The sequence below is a fragment of the Bos javanicus genome, chromosome 18 (assembly GCF_032452875.1).
Source record: "Bos javanicus breed banteng chromosome 18, ARS-OSU_banteng_1.0, whole genome shotgun sequence".
In the NCBI taxonomy this organism is placed as follows: Eukaryota; Metazoa; Chordata; class Mammalia; order Artiodactyla; family Bovidae; genus Bos; species Bos javanicus.
The window spans coordinates 51,479,385-51,498,328 of record NC_083885.1 but is presented as its reverse complement, the minus strand read 5'-3'; the positions used below and the strand labels follow the sequence as shown (position 1 = coordinate 51,498,328).

General features: G+C 52.4%; 1 protein-coding gene across 9 annotated transcripts in view; it reads left to right on the top strand.

Moving 5' to 3' along the window:
- Positions 1 to 18,944, top strand: part of LOC133230687 (carcinoembryonic antigen-related cell adhesion molecule 7-like) — a 38,329-nt gene that overhangs the window by 10,226 nt on the left and 9,159 nt on the right. For 2 of the 9 annotated variants that reach the window (XM_061388485.1, XM_061388490.1), the window contains exons 2-8: positions 7,451 to 7,810; positions 9,003 to 9,281; positions 10,114 to 10,392; positions 14,733 to 14,844; positions 15,965 to 16,065; positions 16,381 to 16,412; positions 17,028 to 17,069. In XM_061388485.1, coding sequence (XP_061244469.1) covers positions 7,451 to 7,810; positions 9,003 to 9,281; positions 10,114 to 10,392; positions 14,733 to 14,844; positions 15,965 to 16,065; positions 16,381 to 16,412; positions 17,028 to 17,069 — 1,205 coding nt within the window. The other 7 variants (XM_061388491.1, XM_061388493.1, XM_061388488.1 and 4 more) reach the window with 6 other exon arrangements.

Genomic DNA, 18,944 nt, shown 5'->3' with positions numbered 1-18,944 from the left:
CTCAAATGAATTTTTGTTATTCAGTAGCTAAGTCATGTCCGACTCCTTGGGACTGCATGGACTGCAGCACACCAGGCTTCCCTGTCCCTCAATATCTCCTGGAGTTTGCTCCAAATCATGTCCACTGAGTCAGTGATCGGACAGGAACATTTGTCTGTCCCCAGATCCAAGATTCAGAATGCCTACTCTCTCCATGGGTTTCTGTTGTGTCTCTAAGGACCTAAGCACTGAGAAAATTGTTCCCTCTGGGGAGACACAGAGGAGCAATCAGAGTCACCAAAGTAAGAGGGACCCAGAAGTCATGCTCTGAGCAAGGTCCTCCCAGAAATTTCCTGTGCCCTCTGTCCACTTCCCGCTGGTTTCCATTTTGCTCTCCAATGCAAATTGTGTCTCTCACCACACACACACACACACACACACACACACACACACACATGAGCCTCAGGGCAGAGTTGCAGGCTCTACCTAAAACTCAACCTGGCTGCCATGTCAAAAGGCCCACCTGTCCCCTCCTCAAAGTGTCCCAAGGGCCTTTCCACCCGGATCTCACCTGCAGCCCCCACCACACGCCTGGGTTAGCAGTTCTCAGTCTCTCCCTGAGGTCCCTGGGATAGGTGCTGTTCTCATATAGGTCCGCTCGGATCAGGTGCCCACACTCACACAAATACAGCAGGTGTGTGCACTAGGGCACAGAGCCCACAGTTGGCAAGCATGCTCTGCCAGTGGCGAAGTATCAATTGTGCTGAGATGAGATGAGAGGTAAGAGAAACCATCTGCAAAGCTTCCGATCATGATTTAAGTCTAAATTACTCTTTATCCCCCAGGCACACCATCTTGGATTAGACAAGGTGGCACCTCTTGTAGTTCCTAATTGTGCTGTAACAAATCAACATAAATTCAGTGGCACAAATCTACCCAAATCAAGGTGTCAATATGACCCTGTTCTTTCTGGATTCTACAGACAGTTCATTTCCTCGCCTTTCCAAGCTGTGAGAGGTGGCCTAGTTTCCTGGGTTCGTGGCCCCTTCCTCCATCGTCAAAGCCAGCAGTGGAGTATCTTGAAGCTCCCCATGCTCTGCTTCCATCATCCCAATTCCTCTGGCCCTGCCTCTCCTGCCTTCCTCTTTGATTTGTAAGGAACATTGTGAATGTATTGGGCTCAGCCAAATACATCCCCCACCATAATCTCCCATATACCCCAAAATAATCTCCCAGTCACATGATCGGAATTTCATCTGTAGGTTTCCTTAATCACGGGGCACATTCTTGGGTTTTTAGCAGGAGGCTGTGCACATCCCTCAGGAGTCTTTGCTCTGCCTACCAGTCCTCTCAGGGCCGTGGTCATCATGTTCCCACACTGCAATCTGCTCTGGGCATCTTGGACTTTGTCATCCTGATGCGGGGTCAAGTCCTGCCATGTCGTCCACAGTACCATCACTGGCCCTGAGCCATGGAGATAGAGGCCAGTCCACACTCCCTGCAGCTCTTTCCACCTGTTCTTTTCTGTGAAGTGAAAGTTGTTCAGTCATGTCCAACTCTTTGCGACCCCATGGACTGTAATGCACCAGGCACGTCTGTCCGTGGGATTCTCCAGGCAAGAATACTGCAGTGGGTAACCATTCCCTTCTTCAGAGGTTCATCAAACCCGAATCTTCTGCATTGCAAGCAGATTCTTTACTGTCTGAGCCACCAGGGAAGCCTCTTCTTTTCTAGCAATGCTCGATTTTTCTGAATGAAAAGAAAGCAGATGTGACTCAAAGACCATGACTCCCAAGTCAATAGGTGGCCTGTGTTCATCAGCACCATGGACAGTGTCTCTTGCTGTGCTCAGCCCCAGGCTTCAGCAAGAAGGGGCACCTAGATATCCTGCCCATTTCTATTCTGTGAGAACAATGAACACAGTAGAATGTGTTCAGGGATAACCCAGTTTGCTCTAGTTTATCCATCAGGAGCACTTTCTTCTCTCTGTGTATTAGTTGTAGCTACACCCATGACAACTTCCAGGTGAATGATTCCTACACATGGAGGGTGTCCTCAAGGAGGCTGGGAACTAACTATCCTCGCAGAGTATCTCCCTGCCTCTGAGAGTCAGATAACTGTCTTGTCTTCAACTTAGAGGGAATGTTTCATGATTAAGTCCTGACCCCCAATGCCTGAGCTAGGAGACAGCGGTTACCAAGCCTGGAAGGCTCCTGAGCACAGCCTATTGTCCCCCAAACCCCAGATATGCCCCCTCCCCCAGGGAGCAAGACTGAGCAGAACGCCTGGGCTACCCTCCCGAGCTCCTCCTGTCTGAGCCCCAAGCCTGGTGTTAGAGCCTTTGCCATCTCTCCATGCTTCCAGCAGAGCAACGGTCCTGCTGAAGGACAAGTGGGACCTGAAGACCAGTCTCCAGGGTAGAAGCCATCACCTGAGAATCCCATCCATCTGCCTGTGAACCCCAGGGAAGAAAAGGAACTAGGGCTCCCACAGTCACTCCCAACTTCCTCTTCCCCACTAAGGTCCCATTGACAGGGGTAACTCTGACAGCTCAAACCCAGCCGTATACTTCCCAGGTGCTCAGGTCTAATCCATCCAGCATCCCTAATGGTCATTCAAAACACTCAAGTAGCCAGTATAATGGTCACCTGGGTACCAGGGGCCTCCCCTGTCTTTCATGGGGACAGATTTCCTCTCACATCCCACAACTGAGCAGTCACCTAGGTCCTCTGTGCCCTGCTGTGCTCGCCCTCTCTCTGCCCTGGCTCAGCCCCATTTTCTCTCCCGGACACAGACAGGGTTCCAGTCAAGAGGAGACGAGGATCTGTCCCTCCATACACCTTTTGCACTGTGACCGTGTGAACCCACGTAGCACCATCCAGCACCTCCCTTCACCAGGGCCTTGGCTCTGGGTCTCTGGACACCAGGACCCCCTTCATTCAGCCTCAGAAGGATGACACCCACTATGGCTATGACACCTGTCCCAGAGGCATGTTTCTCAAGAGTCACCAGGAGAGACACCTGCAGCTCCACACAGCTGAGCCGTAGGTGTGTAGGGGCACCTTCATCCCTCCCCTGTCTCCCTGGGGTCAGTGGGCATAACTGACCGCCTCACGATGCTAACCACTTCGCCCAGATCCATTCTAATCCTCTAGGCAGAGCGGTACCAGTTAAAGCAGACACTAAGTGGGCTGCAACACCCACGTACCAACCCAGACCTCAGGCCTTCTCATATCTACACCGGGGACAGACACACAGGTAACACCTCTGCTCATCCATCGAGCCTCCAAATTCAGTTACAAGTTCAAAGCTTCAGCCAGGATAACCTCCTTCCCGTTCTTGCTCCTGTAGGCAACTGCCAACCATTGTGTTGCCAGGGGCACCCTGCCTCCCCTTCCCTATCTGCCCAAATCTACCTTAAAGTCCATCTGACTGTCCAAATTTATTAGCCATCTGCTCCCCAGGGATGCCTTCCACGACCCCAGTCCAGCTGAGACCCCATTACAGACTCTGGATGCACAAGACCTTCCCCTTCATGGTCCTTCCCTCCATTATAATTAGCTCATTAATTCCAGGACTTTCTCTGAGTGTCTGCCTCCCCAAGTGTTTTCACCCAAGACCCAAGTCTATCCTATTCTCTGGAGTCCAGAACGCAACCCAGGGCTGACATGTCACACATGCTCAATAAATATTCTTTAAATAGATAAGAGAATCTACATAACAGATGCCAGACTCCCCACCCCTACCCAGTGTGACACCGAGGGGTCAGAGAATATTCCTTATGGACACAGGAGCCCTGGCATCAGAGTGGGAGGAGACCTGTAAGTGCCCACAGCTGCTCCAGGATGGGACTTTATTCCTCCTGGAGTCAGCAGGGAGAACAGGGGCCTCTTAACTGTGAGAAGTCAGACCTCTGCTCATTCCCAGATAGTCACACCCGCTCCCGTCTCTACTCGGGAGAATCTTGTAGTCTCCCTGGAGGGTCAGAGCCAGCAGTCCGACTCCTTCCCCTTCTCATGGAGACCTGACCTGGCTCAGACTCCCGATCCTCCATTCCAAGGGATTCACCCTGGGGAGGGGGGAGCCCCAGTGTAAACTCATGGGAATCAGGGCACAGCTCCTTATCCCAAGGTCCCTGATCCATGGGGACACCTGGGTCTGGTTCCTGGAGACATCTCAGCCTCCCCAGGCATTTGGGGAAAGTTGGGGAACTTCCGGAGCAGGGTAGAAGAGGGGAGCCCAGCTTCTGCAGTTGCTCCATCTCAGAGGGGCTGGGGTCCCATGGGGGTCTCCCATCCCCTGACAGGGGAGCCTGTGTGACAGAGTCTCCAGGTGGAGCTGCCCCAGGTCCTGGCACCGTGGGGAGGCCACTGATGGGGACACAGACGACTTGAGGGCAGCCACAGTGCTGTGAGAGGGGAAAGAACAGGACCTTCTGGGTCCAGGCCGCCATCCTCTCCCCATAGCCCCAGAGACCCCCCTACCGGCCCTTCCTTTGAAGCCTCAAGGACTGAGAGCTCCTCCTAAGCACACATCCACCTGGATGGATGGTTCTCCTGCTACTGGATAACCCCCATCCTCTCCCTGGGCTCAACCTGCATTGGGATGGAGTCGGGAAGTCTGGGGACCCACAGTGACCTGGACCCTGGATGATTGCCCCTCAGTCTGGAGGTCACTGCCCACCTCTGCCCAGGGCGCAGAGCCAGCTCACACCCTTTGGCCTTTGCACCCTTGTGCAGCCCATTACATTGTCCCCAGGTCTGCTCATGACCTCCAGGGGGCAACATTGGGCCACCCAGACAACACACAGGAAATTAACAGGTGAACTTTGCCTAAGGAGGTGGGGAAGGAGCCTGATTTCCATCCCTCCCTCTAAACAGCGGTCTCCAACCTTTTTGGCACCAGGGATCGGTTTCATGGAAGACAAATGCGAAGTGGTGGAGATGATTTGGGGATAGTTCAAGCACATTACAATTACTGGGCACTTATATCTGTTATTATTCCCTCAGCTCCACCTCAGATCATCAGGCGTTAGACCCCAGGGGACCCCTCCTCAACAGACTCTCAGGGTCACTCCTATGTGCCACACTATGCTACCCAGCTTTCTGGGGGCCTATAGGCACCCATGCCAGCTCCCATCCCTGCCTGGAACCACCCCTGGGAAAGATCACAGTGACCACAGAAAAATCAGCCAGGGTGACAGAGGAGGCCCTATAATGGCAAGGAGGACCTGCATAGTTCTGAACCAAGTCTCAGCCAACAGACACGGAGAGGGAGAGTCTCCCGGAACTTGACCTGAGGACCAGGGAGCCCACAGTCTGCCCACCCTCAGCACCAGGTTCCTCTCTTCTCAGGACACACAGGAAGCCTTTCCCTTCTCACCTGAGAACTGCAGCTCCTCCTGACACCTGGTTCTGGGTCTCTGTCCCTGAAAACAGACGCCAGACTGGCTAAGGTGGAGGTCAGGTCCCCTACCATCATCACTCACGTGACCCCTTTCCTCCAGAGTCAGTGTGTCCTTCCTGCAGGGAGTAAACACAATCTTCTCAGATATTTGAGAACAACAGGAAGACCCTGGGCATCCAGCTGGGTTTCGGTCTCACAGGAACAATTACCAGCAAAATTTGGAAACCCCTGGGTCTGTGATTGTGCTGAGAGACCCCAGACCAAAACAGCAGAGGCCAACACTGGGGTGGGTGGGCAGCCTAACCCGTGTTCTGGGGTCTCAGCCAGGCTGGGCGAGCGTGTGACCTGGGAGGCTGCTGAAACAGCATTTCTAAGGTGACACCTGGGGGTTCGCAGTCTTCATGAAGCTCCACAGGTGATTCCTACGCACCGTGGGGATGATGTCCCTGTGACAAGCGTTCCTCATGCACCCCTCACCCCCAACCCCAGGCTCCTCCTCTGAAGGGGATGACAGAGGGCTGTCGGGGAGGCTGAGTGTGCATCTGATCCAGAGCAGTGGGGACCCTGGGCCCGGACACCCCAAGGTTGTGCTTTTCCAGGCAAGGTTGTGTGTGTGTATAGGTGTGTATATGGAGGTGTCTGTGTGTAGGTGTGTGCGTAGGTATGTGTGTGTAGGGGTGTGTGTGTTTAGGTATGTGTGTGTAGGTATGTAGGGGTGTGTAGGGGTGTGTGTGTGTGTGTATAGGTGTGTGTGTGTGCGTGTGTGTGTGTATAGGTGTGTGTGCATGTGTGTGTGTAGATGGAGAATCACTGCTCTAGAAGGCAGAGGACTCAGCAGAGTTCAGGGAATAGAAATACAGACAGAGGGGGAAGGAGGAGAGGGGAAGCAGAGGGCGGGACCTGGGCAGAGACCCCGCCCCGGGCCACGTGACCCAGCGAAGTGCTCCTGCCCCCGGAGCAGGCCCAGAACACAGGGGGAAGGACAGCAGAGCTCGCACAGCAGATTGCAGTGCTTCTGAGCATTTCTGGACCAGAAGTTCTCCTCACAGAGAGAGGGACACAGCAGACAACAGGCACCATGGAGCCCCCGTCAGGCCCTGCAAGCAGGAGGCATGTCCCCTGGAACAGGCTCCTCCTGGCAGGTGAGAGGGGACAATTTTCAGGGAGTGGTCAGAGACTGGAGAACAAGAGACTGGCTGCTCTCTGGGGGAGACAGGGCTCTGAGAAGGGACAGAGGGCTTCCGTTCAGACCTGAGGGCAGAAAACAGCGGAGCTGGGAAGGGTGGGGGCTCAGCCAGAGGAGACTCTCCATGAACTAGAGCTGGTGAGAGGCAGGAAGACCTCAACTGCTGTAGGTTTTATGAGTTATTCTTCACTGAGCAGTAATTGTTGAAAACTGATGACAATAACAATTATTTATATCTGGATGTCACTACAGAAAAGCACATAACCAGGACAGCGAACACTGTCCATACCCGCACCCTTAGAAGCTGGCAAACGCCAGGCTGTGGAATTCCTGGGACCGCTCCGTCCTTCACCTCCAGGAATTAATATCTAGAACCTGGTCCAGGCCCTGGGTTATAACCAGGATCAGACAAGCCCCTGCCCTCACGGAGTCCGCGCTCTGTGGGGAAGAAGACAGATAAGCAGAGAGATCGAGAGTGTGCTGGCAGGTGCTACAGGCGTCACGCAGGAAAGGGATCGGGGAAGGGTCAGCAAGTGAGCACGGAGGGTCTTTACAGCAGCTGGTCATGGGGAGGGGCATCTTCCAACAGGCCCTGAGTGTGAGCAGGTGTGTGAGGGCAGCGAGGGAGTGAGCCAGGCAGACAGCAGGGGAAACAGAGGAAAAAACGAGCCCAGAGGGGCAGAAGTGACGGGGGTCATACTGCTGCCCTTGAACCACACACACACATACATGCACACACACATACATGCACACACACACACACATACACTCACACACTAAGGCTGAGGGATGAAGAGACCTGCTCAGGACCCAGGGCACCATTTTCCCATCCCCCACACAGGGCACAATATTAACTGGTTTCTCTCTCTTCCCTCCTAGTCTCACTCTTAACTTTCTGGACCCTGCCCACCACTGCCCAGCCCACGATTGAAACGATGCCCCCTCTTGCTGCAGAAGGGTCGGATGTTCTTCTACTTGCCCACAACGTGGCAAAGAATCCTCTAGGCTATGCCTGGTACAGAGGAGAAAGGGTAGACAACAGCCAGCTAATCGCATCATATAGGGTAGACACTAACGCAACTACCAAAGGGCCTGCACACAGCGGACGGGAGACACTTTACCCCAACGGAACCCTGCTGATCCAGAGCGTCACCCAGGAAGACACAGGCTCCTACACGCTGCTCGTTACAAACGATGATTTACGGACAGAAAGACCAACTGGACACCTCCACGTACACCGTGAGTGCCTCCTCTCTGACCTCGGGGTGTTCGGGGCCTGAATTCTGTTCTGACAGACCCGGATGGCGCCTCCATCCCCTCTGCATTGTGTCCCGTGTCGGGGTTTGAACATTCAGTGCAGGGCACACACTGTGGAGACCAACTCCAAAGGGTCAGACATGCTTTCCAGGAAGCCAGGCCCTGCAGACACTGTGTAGAGAGAAGGACGGTCTGATGAGGGACTCGGCAGAGGGAGAGCGCTCTCAGTCCAGCCCCCTGGGCCCCTCCCCGTGACCACGACCCTGAGGAAGACCCTGCAGGACTCAGGGAAGACCCTGGCCTGAGGGCCCCCAGGGATCCTCACAGAGAAGCTCAGCCCCAGGAAGTCCCTCCCAGACCCTGTCCCAGGGCTCCTGCCTCCAGTGACCCTGGGAAGCCTGTGCCAAATCTGGAGGCTCCAAGCTGGTCACCAGCCAGGGCTCAGCCCCAAGAGCCACATCCGTGCAGGGGCACAGCCTGGTCCTACTCCTGAGACTCGGCATGGACAACACACAGGTACGAGGTCCCCAGGAATCAACCAAATGCCCTGGGGGACTTGGAGACGCCAGAGAAATCTCAGCACCCCCAGAGAGGAACGGAGGAAGGAAGACACTCCTGGCAGCTCCTCCACCCCAGGGTGCTGCCCAGGGAGCTCTCTCTCAAGGCATGTTGGTGAAAACCAGGAGAGATGCCAGGTGGTCTCTGAATCCACCCTGTTCTGTCCACCACTAAACGCTGCTGCACAATCAACCCCCAAGGAAGCCTGTGCTTCTCCCAGACATAGAGCAGGTGGCCTCACACTCTCTGAGCTCAGGTCCCCATGCATTTGTCCTGCCACACACAAGCCTGCCTTGTTCTTTAAAGTCTGGCTGAGAGGCGAAGGATGCCAATTTTGTTGAAAGATGCTTTCAGAGGAGCCAAAAGTATAAGAAAGTGAGAGTGTTAGTCGTTCAGTCACGTCCTACTCTTTCCTATTCCATGGACTGTAGCCCACCAGGCTCCTCTGTCCATGCAATTCTCCAGGCAAGAATATTGACTGGGTGGCAATTCCCTTCTCCAGGGCATCTTTCTGACCCAGGGACTGAACCCAGGTCTCCTGCACTGGCAGGAAGATTCTTTACTGTCTGAGCATCCAGGGAGGCTCAGGGCAATGTCCTCTCTGTTATCTGCACAGCGGTGCTACCCACACCCGTTATCACCAGCAACAACTCCAACCCCTGGGAGCACAAGGACACTGTGGTGTTAACATGTGGACCTGAGACCCAGAACACCTCCTACACGTGGTGGATCAGCAATCAGAGCCTCCCCAAGAGCACCAGGCTGGAACTGTCCGAGGACAAGAGGACTCTCACTGTGTTCAGTGTCACAAGGAAAGAGAAAGGACCCTATGTGTGTGAAACCCGGAACCTAGTAAGCATCAGCCGCAGTGACCCATTCACCCTGGATGTCCTCTGTGAGTAACCTCTGTTCCTATGTGGCCTGAGCTGCCCACCCAAATGCACACTGCCAGAGGCCAATCCACACCCATCCCTCTCAGGTCCGAGTACATGGGCCATCACCCCTGGACACCCAGACTGGCCATGACTTCCTGTCCCAGGCAAGCCCAGGCAGGTCCACCTTGAATGAGGACAGGGAGGGGATGGGCTGCTCTGTGTGGGTGGCTGAGGATCACCAGAATATGATGGGAGAAACAAATTAACATCAGACTCACAATGAGTGAGCATGAAGGACCCAGGGGCCCCAATACAGACCAGGAACTTGCCTTCCCTCTGATTGCACCATGTGTGGCCTTTCTGCTCTTTGCTCCAAACGGTCCGATCACCCCACCACTACCCCTCAGACTCCTCTGACCATCCAGAGGGGAACCTCAACCTCTCCTGCCACACAGCCTCTAACCCAGCCACACAGCGCTCCCCGCTTGTCAGTGTGAGGCCCCAGGAATACACCCAGGCTCTCTCTATTCCCAATCACAACATGTACTCTCAGATCCTACATTCCCTGACTGTCCTGGATAGCCCCACAGTCAGAAGATCAAGGTTCCCAGGGCTGATAGCACAGAGCTGTCTAGTACTAGAGTGTTGTCCCAGCAACCAGGCAAGGGTCCCTCTTGTGTGATCTGGGGGTCAGAGGAGATGTGCGATCATCTCTTTCCCATTGCCACCTGAACAAAGACCCAGGGCCTTCCTCACAGTCATCTTTACAGAGGTCTTGGGCCCCAAGACTGAGGAGGGAGCAAGGCCCAGGCCCCTGACCCACTCAGCAGTCACCCCTCTGTCTCTCCACAGACCCAGTGGCACGGCCTTCCCTCCAAGTCAGCAACACCACAGTCCCAGAACATGAGGGCCCCGTGGTCCTGACCTGCCTCACAGATGAGACTGGGGTCTCCATACGCTGGCTCTTCAAAGGCCAGAGTCTCCTCCTTGCAGACAGGATGACACTGTCCTCAGACAGCAGCACCCTCACCATAGACCCCGTCAGCAGAGAGGACGCCGGGGCTTATCAGTGTGAGGTCTCCAACAGGGGCAACTCCAGCAGAAGTGGCCCCCTCAGGCTGAGGGTGACCTGTGAGTGACCACCATCGCCTCCTGTCTTAGTCGTTCAGTGGTGTCCGACTCTTTGTGACACCACGGACTTGAGCTCACTAGGCTACTCTGTCCATGGGATTTCCCAGGCAAGAATCCTGGAGTGGGTTGCCATTCGCTACTCCAGGGGATCCTCCTGACCCAAGGATCGAACCCGTGTCTGCTGCACTGCAGGCAGTCTTCCCGGCTAAGCCTCCAGTGAAGCCCATTTTTACTGGATAAGCTTCTTTTATTAACTCCACCAACAATTAGCCTGTCATCTCATTTCCTTCACTTCAAGCAATTAGAACCTGTGCTGTCTCTCCCCTCCTCATCCCCTGATTTCTCCTGGCCCTCTGCTGTGAAGCCTCGTTGCCAAGACCGCTGGAAGCAGCACTAAAATCAGTACCTGGGACTTCCTGGGCAGTCCAGTGGTTAAGACTCCACCTTCCACTGCAGGGGTTGCTGTGACCTCCTCCAGGGGATCTTCCCCACCTAGGGACTGAATCCGTGTCTGTTATGCCTCCTGATTGGCAGGTGGGATCTTTACCACTGGTGCCTCCTAGGAAGCCCTGGTGAGTCATAAAGCCTAAATCTCCTTTGTCTTATGTGTACAGTGGTGTTTGTTATGCACTTTATAGAGCTTTGTGAATACGCGCTCCGATGAAGGTGGAAATTACAGCAGACATGTTCAGGCAGTAAGTGTCAGGATGTTAGTTCGCACTGTTGTGATTGCAGGCTTGCTGCCACACTCAACTCCAGGTCCCTCCACTTGGCTTTCTTAGTTGCACCATCGTCTCTACAGTGGAAGTGACACCGTTTCTTCACAGGATGGGCGGTGGTCATGTGTGGTGAGAGCTGGGGGCCTTGAGGACTGCACTTTGTGCAACATAAACTCCTATGACTATGTGTTGTCTGTTGGTCGGTTAGGTCTCTGGTTTACAGTGTTTTCACGGTCTCTAGTTGTCACTGAAATCTCTCTGACTGCTGTGTCCATTATTGAAAGTGGGGGGTTGTAGTGTCAGTGTTATGACCGAGCTATTTCTCCCCTCGATGCTGTCCATTTTTGATTCACAAATCTGGTGTTGTTGGGTGCATAATGCTTATAATTGTTCTATTTCCTTGATGGATGGAAACTTTTCTTGATATGCAAGGTCCTAATGTCTCTTGCAGGCTTTTTTGATTTAGAGATGATTATAGCAGACACTAATACAGCCACCACAATTCTCTTTTTATTGCTATTTGCATAGAATATCTTTTTCCAGCCTTACTTCAACCTTCTATGTTTTTGTATCTAAAGTGAGTCTCTTGAAGAGAGTATAGAGAGGGGTCATAATTTTTATCCATTCTGTCAACCTCTGCCTTTAATTTGAAGGTTGAGGCTATCTATCATTCAAATACTTCCCGATAAGAAAGAGCTTCTGCCATCTAGCTATTTGTTATATGTCTTACATGCTTTATTCATTAATTCCTCTATTACTTCCTCTTTGGTATTTAGATGATTTCCTTTCATATGTGTCATTTTGATTCTGTTCTTCCCCTTTCCAATGTATTTCAGTTCTTTTCTTAGTTTCTAACTTGAAGATGACAGTTATATCTTAAACATATAACTATGGAGTTGAAATACCAACCAGATTCTATGATGTATATTACAAATGAGGTGCTCTGTGCATCTCCATCGCCTCCATATTACACACTTACTGTCCTATATTTCAGCCGTCCTTGTACAATATATGCCCGTTATATAGATTTATAAACATTGTCTCATGTAATATCTTTGAAATAAAAAACAAAAATGAGCAATTATATAAAAGACAATAATACCGGCTTAGATAAGATAGCTACCTATTATGTAATTTGACCTCTCTTCTCTAGGTTGCCTGTGGCTCTGAGTTACCGTGTAATGTTTGTTCAGTCATCTTAAAGGTTTCCTTTCACACTTCATATATGCTGTGTCTCCAGGGAATGAGTTCCCTCGACTGTTGTTTATCTGGAAAAGTCCTAATTTGAGCTTCATTGAAGGAGAGCTTCTCTGTACATTGCTTCGCCGGTTGACAGTCTTGCTTTTAGGACTTCAGTTGGTCATCCCAACGCTTCTGATGTGGAATTCGCTTTTCACACTGTTGAAGATCTGCTGCACACGCTGAGTCACTCCTCTCTCGCTGCGTTTTACACTTCCTCTTTCCCTCGGTCTCTCAACAACTTGACTCTATTGTGTCACAATGTCTATATCTTGAGTTACCCCTTTTTGGAGTTCCTCAACCATCTCTAATATGTGATCTCATCTACTTTTGGAGGTTTTAAACCATTCATTTTTATATATATTTTTCATTGTTTTTCCCTCTCTCTTCTCCTTCAGGAACTGCCATCCTGCATATGTTTGTCCACCTGATGGAGTTCTGCATAATACTTTGCCTGGAGTCACTATTTGCCTTCTTTTTTTTTCCCTTTCTACTCCCCAGTCTAAATAACTTCTTTTTTTCTATCTTCGTGTTCATGGATGCTTTCTTCTACCTGCTCAGACGTGCTGAGGAATCGCCTTTCTAAGTTATTGTTTTCACTTCTTATTCTTCAGCTCCTGATTTTCTTCAACCCTGTTTAAATAATTTAACAATGAGGAAGAACACATCTTTCTTGAGAAGCAGGTGCTCCTCAGACCTGACCAATGTGGAGACAGCCATCCCCTCACACTGTGCACTCCAGTGCTTTAGACATGGACACTGATTATGTGGCTAGTGGGTCAATCTCAGACAAGCACACTAGGAGCAGAAAACCACAAAGAGAGGAGGCTAGTTGTGGACCCTGAGAAGGAAGGCTCATTCCACGGAGCTCTCAGATGGCATCAATCAAGGAACTGGACTTCTCTTCAAGTTTGAAGTACTCCCTTCCCTCTCTAGGGGCTTCTCATGTGGGGCTAGTGGTAAAGAACCTGCCTGCCAGTGCCAATGCAGGAGACAAAGGGATGCAGGTTTGATCCCTGGAGGACAGGAAGATCCCTTGGAGGAGGAAATGGCAACCCACTCCAGTATTTTTGCCTTGAGAATTCCATGGACAGAGGAGGCAATCCCAATGATCTGGAACCACAGACAAAGGTCACGCTCTTTGGTAGTCAATCCCTCCCTCTTCGAAATCCCACGAGCCTTCCAATCTGGGTGCAAACAGACCAAGTGATATGGGGACAAGCATCCAATGGTCGGTGAATCAATGAGCAGAATTTACGGCTCACTGAGAAGGTGATGCTGTTCCAGACCAGCAAGAGTGTCAGGACAGAGGATGCGGGGTCCCATCAGTGTGGGGTCTCCTCCCAGTCAGAGTCTGCAGATGTGATGCCAGCTCCCCACTGAGCACTATAGTGACCTTCCACACCTCTCTTCCTGTGTAATTTCACTGGAAGTGGGTGTGTAATGAATGCAAATAATGAGGACATGGGTAGTCTCCTTTCGGAGCCTGTAGAACAATGTGTTTAATTAATTATGCAAAACTGAGCTAATTTTGTCATAGTTCGGTTATTATGAGAATTGTTTGACTGTAGGCAAGGCACTGGATCTTGTGCCTCCGTTTCCCTGTCTGTAAAACTGCAGAAGAAGAGCTGGATCTTAGGGCTGCTGTGAGGTTGGTCACTAGGAAGGGAATGAGATTAAAATTCTCCCTGTAGGTAAAATTCTTACCACACAGAGTTGGCAGGCAAGAGGTGTTCACGGGGGATATTTTGGTTTTCAGCGTTGTGGGTTTTGGCTGTAGAGTCAAACAACTCGGTTACATTTCTGTTTCACCTGGTCCTAGCTCTGGGGCCTCCATTCCTTTATTGAAGAACTGTGTGTCTCAAATCTATGTATGCACAGCGGGGATGAAAACCCCTCCCTCGTGGGGATGGAAAGATCAGAAAAAATGGGTGTAAATGATTTCCCACTGTGCCAGTCGCACAGGAGTACCTGGAAACAGTTCATTAATATTATTACTACTAATCAATGTTGGGTGGACTGGAGAGGAACTACCCTCTAAGACCGACAGTTGTGATGGAAACAAAAAATCAGAGGGAGGGGGCATAATGTGAGAAGAAAAGAGTCCTTCAAAGGAAAATGAACAGGACATGGAGATGGCTACAGTGAGAGAATGGAGAGCTAGAGCAAGTCCAAGGTTTCAAATCTGACGAAGAGGGAAATGATGCAGCCTCGTGCAGTGGGAGAGTCAGGAGGACACTGTGATGACAAAACACGCAACCACACAGGCCTCAGAGCATTTCCTTCCTCCTAACCAGGCCCTCTCCCTGTAAGACTCCTCCTGGTATTGCCTCCAGTGAACTCGGACCCCGTTTCCCCTCTCTCTTTCTCTTCTGCTTTCAGGGCGAGAAAACGCCCAAGCCCTCGGTGTGGGGGCCATTACTGGCATCGTGATTGGGGTCCTGCTTGTGCTGACGCTGCTGGCTGTCCTGGGGTGTTTCATTTTCCTTCACAGGTACAGTGGCATTCCCAGATGCTGCCCCCACCCCCAGGTTGACCCTAGTCCTAGAGGAAGCACACCCCATCCTCCAATTTCCGGCCTGGATCTCCAGGACCCCCCCACTTCCCCACGGGTATTCTCTCTCTTTCTCCAGTTCCTGCCTCACTAGATATTGACCTCTGGCAACTTCCTTAACACCGTCCTAGTTTATTTTGTTATTTAGTTGCGAAGTTGTATCCATCTCCTTTGCCACTCCATGAACTCCTCTGTCCATGGAATTTCTAGGCAAGAATACTAGAGTGGGTTGCCATTTCCTTCCCCAGGGTATCTTCCTGGCCCAGGGATTGAACCTGTGTCCCATGCATTGGCAGGTAGATTCTTTACCTCTGAGCCACCAGGGAAGGCCCATCTATCAGTTAACACAATTAAGACACCTCCTTGTCCTCGTTCCCTATATGTAGGCTGGCAGGTAGTAAGTACTCAGAAAAAGGTATCTCTTCCTGTATATGTAAATCCAGCTACTCTGATGAGGGGCAGTCACAGGGCCAGGATCTGAGGGTCGTCTTCGCCAAGTCCACACTTGGCCAGAGAGTGGAAGTTTGGACAGGCCAGGTGGGGTCAAATGCCCCCACGTGGCAGATACATTAACAACACCCCTGATGCATGAGACAGAACATCGTGCCAGGTCCGCAGGTGGTGGGATGTCTTTACACTTAAGGTCCAGGTAGATGGAGACAGAGGACAAGGCCACTGTCACATTTCAGCAGCTCCTGGGTGAGGGCTGGTGGCCACAGCAGCGACACTGCCCTCAGTGAGATCCCAGAGTCACTGGCTGACCGCTTTCCTCCCCATGCACTGGCCCTGCTCTCTCCATAAGCGTGATGAATCCACTCAGACAAAGCTTTGGATGGATGGACGCCTTTCCCAGAGCCATGGTCCCTTCAGTGGCCACTTTCTCCCGAACCCTATTAGCCTATGGTCCTGCCCCTCTGGACTCAGGGCAGATATGGCTTCTTAAGGACTTTCCTCAGTGTCCTTACTGGGCCCTCCCCTCCGAAGCAGCCTTGGTGGAGAAAGGAGGTGTCCAGCCCCTGCTTGGACATTCAGATCCTCCTGTCCCGTGTTCTGACTCCAGCCTTGACCTCCGTCTACACTCCTCACAAATATGCCTGTTTTTCTTTCCTAACCCCGGCTGCCTGCACAACAGAGGGAACTGGCCCCCAGCGTCCACCTCAGGTGAGTATCTGTTCAGCCCAGGACAGCGGGGAGCCCCGGTCAGGCCCTGCCATGTCTGTTCCTGCCTGCTACCCCCAGGGTCTCTGGCCCTTTGGGGCTTAAGCACAGGGATCCCGATTGGCTAGTCTGCTTTTCCTATGGGTTATCATCCTGGGAGGCTTCCTCGCCCTCACTGGGGCCTGAAATTGCCAGAGGTTCTCTCCCTTGGTGGGGATCGTTCTCCCATGGTTCTCCGGAAGGTGGACATCCAACCTCTCCTAGGAGAATGGGCTAAGCTTCCTCACATGCTCAGTGGTAACTCCTGTCTCCTCCCAGGAGGTGGTCCCTCTGGCAGCTCTGTCTCCCAGGTAAGTACATTCCTTCCTTGTCTCTTCTCCCAGCGTCCCCGCTTCACAGGCTCAGGGCACGGGGACTGTCCAACCCAGAAGCACTGTGAGACACCCTTCACTCGAGGGTAGTTGAAAGTCACTCAGTCATGTCCAGTCTTTGTGGCCCCATGGACTGTAGCCTGCCAGGCTCCTCTGTCCATGGATTTCTCCAGGCAAGAATACTGGAATGGGTTACCATTGCCTTCTCCAGGGGATCTCCCTGACCCAGGGATCGAGCCTCGGTCTCCCACATTGCAGGCAGATTCTTTGCCTTCTGAGCCACCAGGGAAGCTCATCAGAGTAGTTAGAACATGGCAAGTCCCACCAAGCTGGGAGCTGGATGCACTTCAGGGACATGACCACCCACAACCTTATCCAGAGGCTGCTCTGGTCCCCTGACTAGAACTCAGGAGAACCTTGGAGTTCAGCCAGGAAGAGAGTGGGCACTGGATCATCCGTCAGGGGAGCTAGGCTAACAAGGGTGGGAAACAGAGCCCAGATAGGATTTGGGGTCGGGGTTCCAGGCTTGGAGATGGCTGGTCGGGAGAAATGACTCTTTCCCTCTCCTCTGATGCCCACTTCCTCCATGCCCAGGCCTCCCTACCTGATGCCAGGCCACCAGCTCCCATCTACCAGGTGAGTGTGGGGATCCAAGTTCTGGTTCCATAGCCCAGAAGGCAAAGGAAGTGCCCCCTGCACACCTGGCTGTGTTTGGAGGTCCAAGAAATAGCAGGAAAGATGGAGAGGGGATGAAGGGGAGGTGGGTCTGGACCAAAAACCTCTGACACGAACAGACCCTGGGTAACCCGGGGCTGGGAAGTCCCTGGGAAGTCATCTAAGAAGGTTACATGAGCTGGAAGGCATCGGTTTTCTTTTGCAGGAATTACTACACCCCGACACAGACGTTTACTGTAATATCAGCCACAAAGCAGATGCGGGTCCTTAGTTCCTCCAGACACGTCTCCTTACGGACTGTGGGAAAGAGCTTACCTGAGACCCAAGACCCGAGTGAGGTCAAGAGGAAGAGCCTGAGGCAGAGAACCAGCTCTGAGACCTGAGGCTATTCGGGAACCTAGGCCCAGGCTCAGGGTCCTCCTGGATTCCTGGCAACACTGACAGGCTGCCCTGAAGCCTGGATGGACCAGAACTCAGGCTGCAATTCCCACAGTGGGGAGAGGTTTCAACAGGGCAAGTGACTGGGCCTGTGACCCACGGTGGACCACCAGAGAGATCTGAATCAAGAGCACTTTCCTTGCCCTGGTTGCAAAATATACTGCCCTTGGGTCTTGTCCAGCAAGAAATTCACCTGAATCTCTGCTCTGGTCTCTCCATGGTTGCTCAGGGAAAGTATTAGCTCTAGTTACCTGACCTCCCCATCTATTCCCTGGGGGAAAGGAAGGGGAAGATTGTGAGAATGGAGGGAGGGGGCATGCTAACAGGAAAGGAGGGTCACCAGACCCTTGGCAGCCACATGGGCACTCGGCAGTCCTCACACTGCCCTGGGGTCCCAGACACCTCCCAGTGCTTGCTCACTTGGCATGGAGTCTCTGGAGCACAGAATATGGGACCGTCTGAGACCCACTAGAACATGAGTCAGGAAGGACGAGTCGTGGGTGAGACAACTTTTATGGGTGAGGCCCCTTTGCAGCCTCTTGGTGTCCTGAGCCTTTGGCCATCCTCACCAAGCCCTGCTGGCCCCAACTTGTGCTGCCTCAATTGAGTTTTTTTTGTTCAGTTGCTAAGTTGTGTCTGAGTCTTTGGGACCCCATGGACTGCAGCATGCCAGGCTTCCCTGTTCTTCACTATCCCCCAGAGATTGCTTCAACTAATCTCCACTGAGTCAGCGATGGGACTGGAACTTTTGTCTGTCCCCAGATCAAGGATCCAGAATGCTTTCTCTCTCCATGGGTTTCTGTTGTTTCCCTAAGGGCCTAAGCCCTGAGGACCTCGTTCCCTTTGGGGGACCCAGAGGAGCAATCAGAGTCACCAAAGTAAGAGGGACCCAGAAGCCATGCTCTGAGCAAGGTCCTCCCAGGAACTTCCCGTGACCTCTATCCACTTTCTGCTGGTTTCCACTTTGCTTTCCGACGCGGATCGTGAGCCTGCTCCCAACACACACACACGTCAGCCTCAGGGCAAAGGTGCAGGCTCTACCTAAAACTCAACCTGAATATGATGGCAAAGGGCTCACCTGTCTCCTCCTCAGTGTCCCAAGGGCCCTTCCCACCCGGATCTCACCTGCAGCCCCCACCACACACCTGGGCTAGCAAGTCTCAGTCTCTCCCTGAGGTCCCTGGGATAGGTCTGTTCTCATATAGGTCCGCTCGGATCAGGTGCCCACACTCACACAAACACAGCAGGTGTGTGCCCTAGGGCACAGAGCCCACAGTTGGCAAGCATGCTCTTGGCAAGCATGGCCAAGTATCATCTGTGCTGAGATGAGATGAGAGGTAAGAGAAACCACCTGCAAAGCTTCCGATCATGATTTAGGTCTAAATTACTTCTTATCCC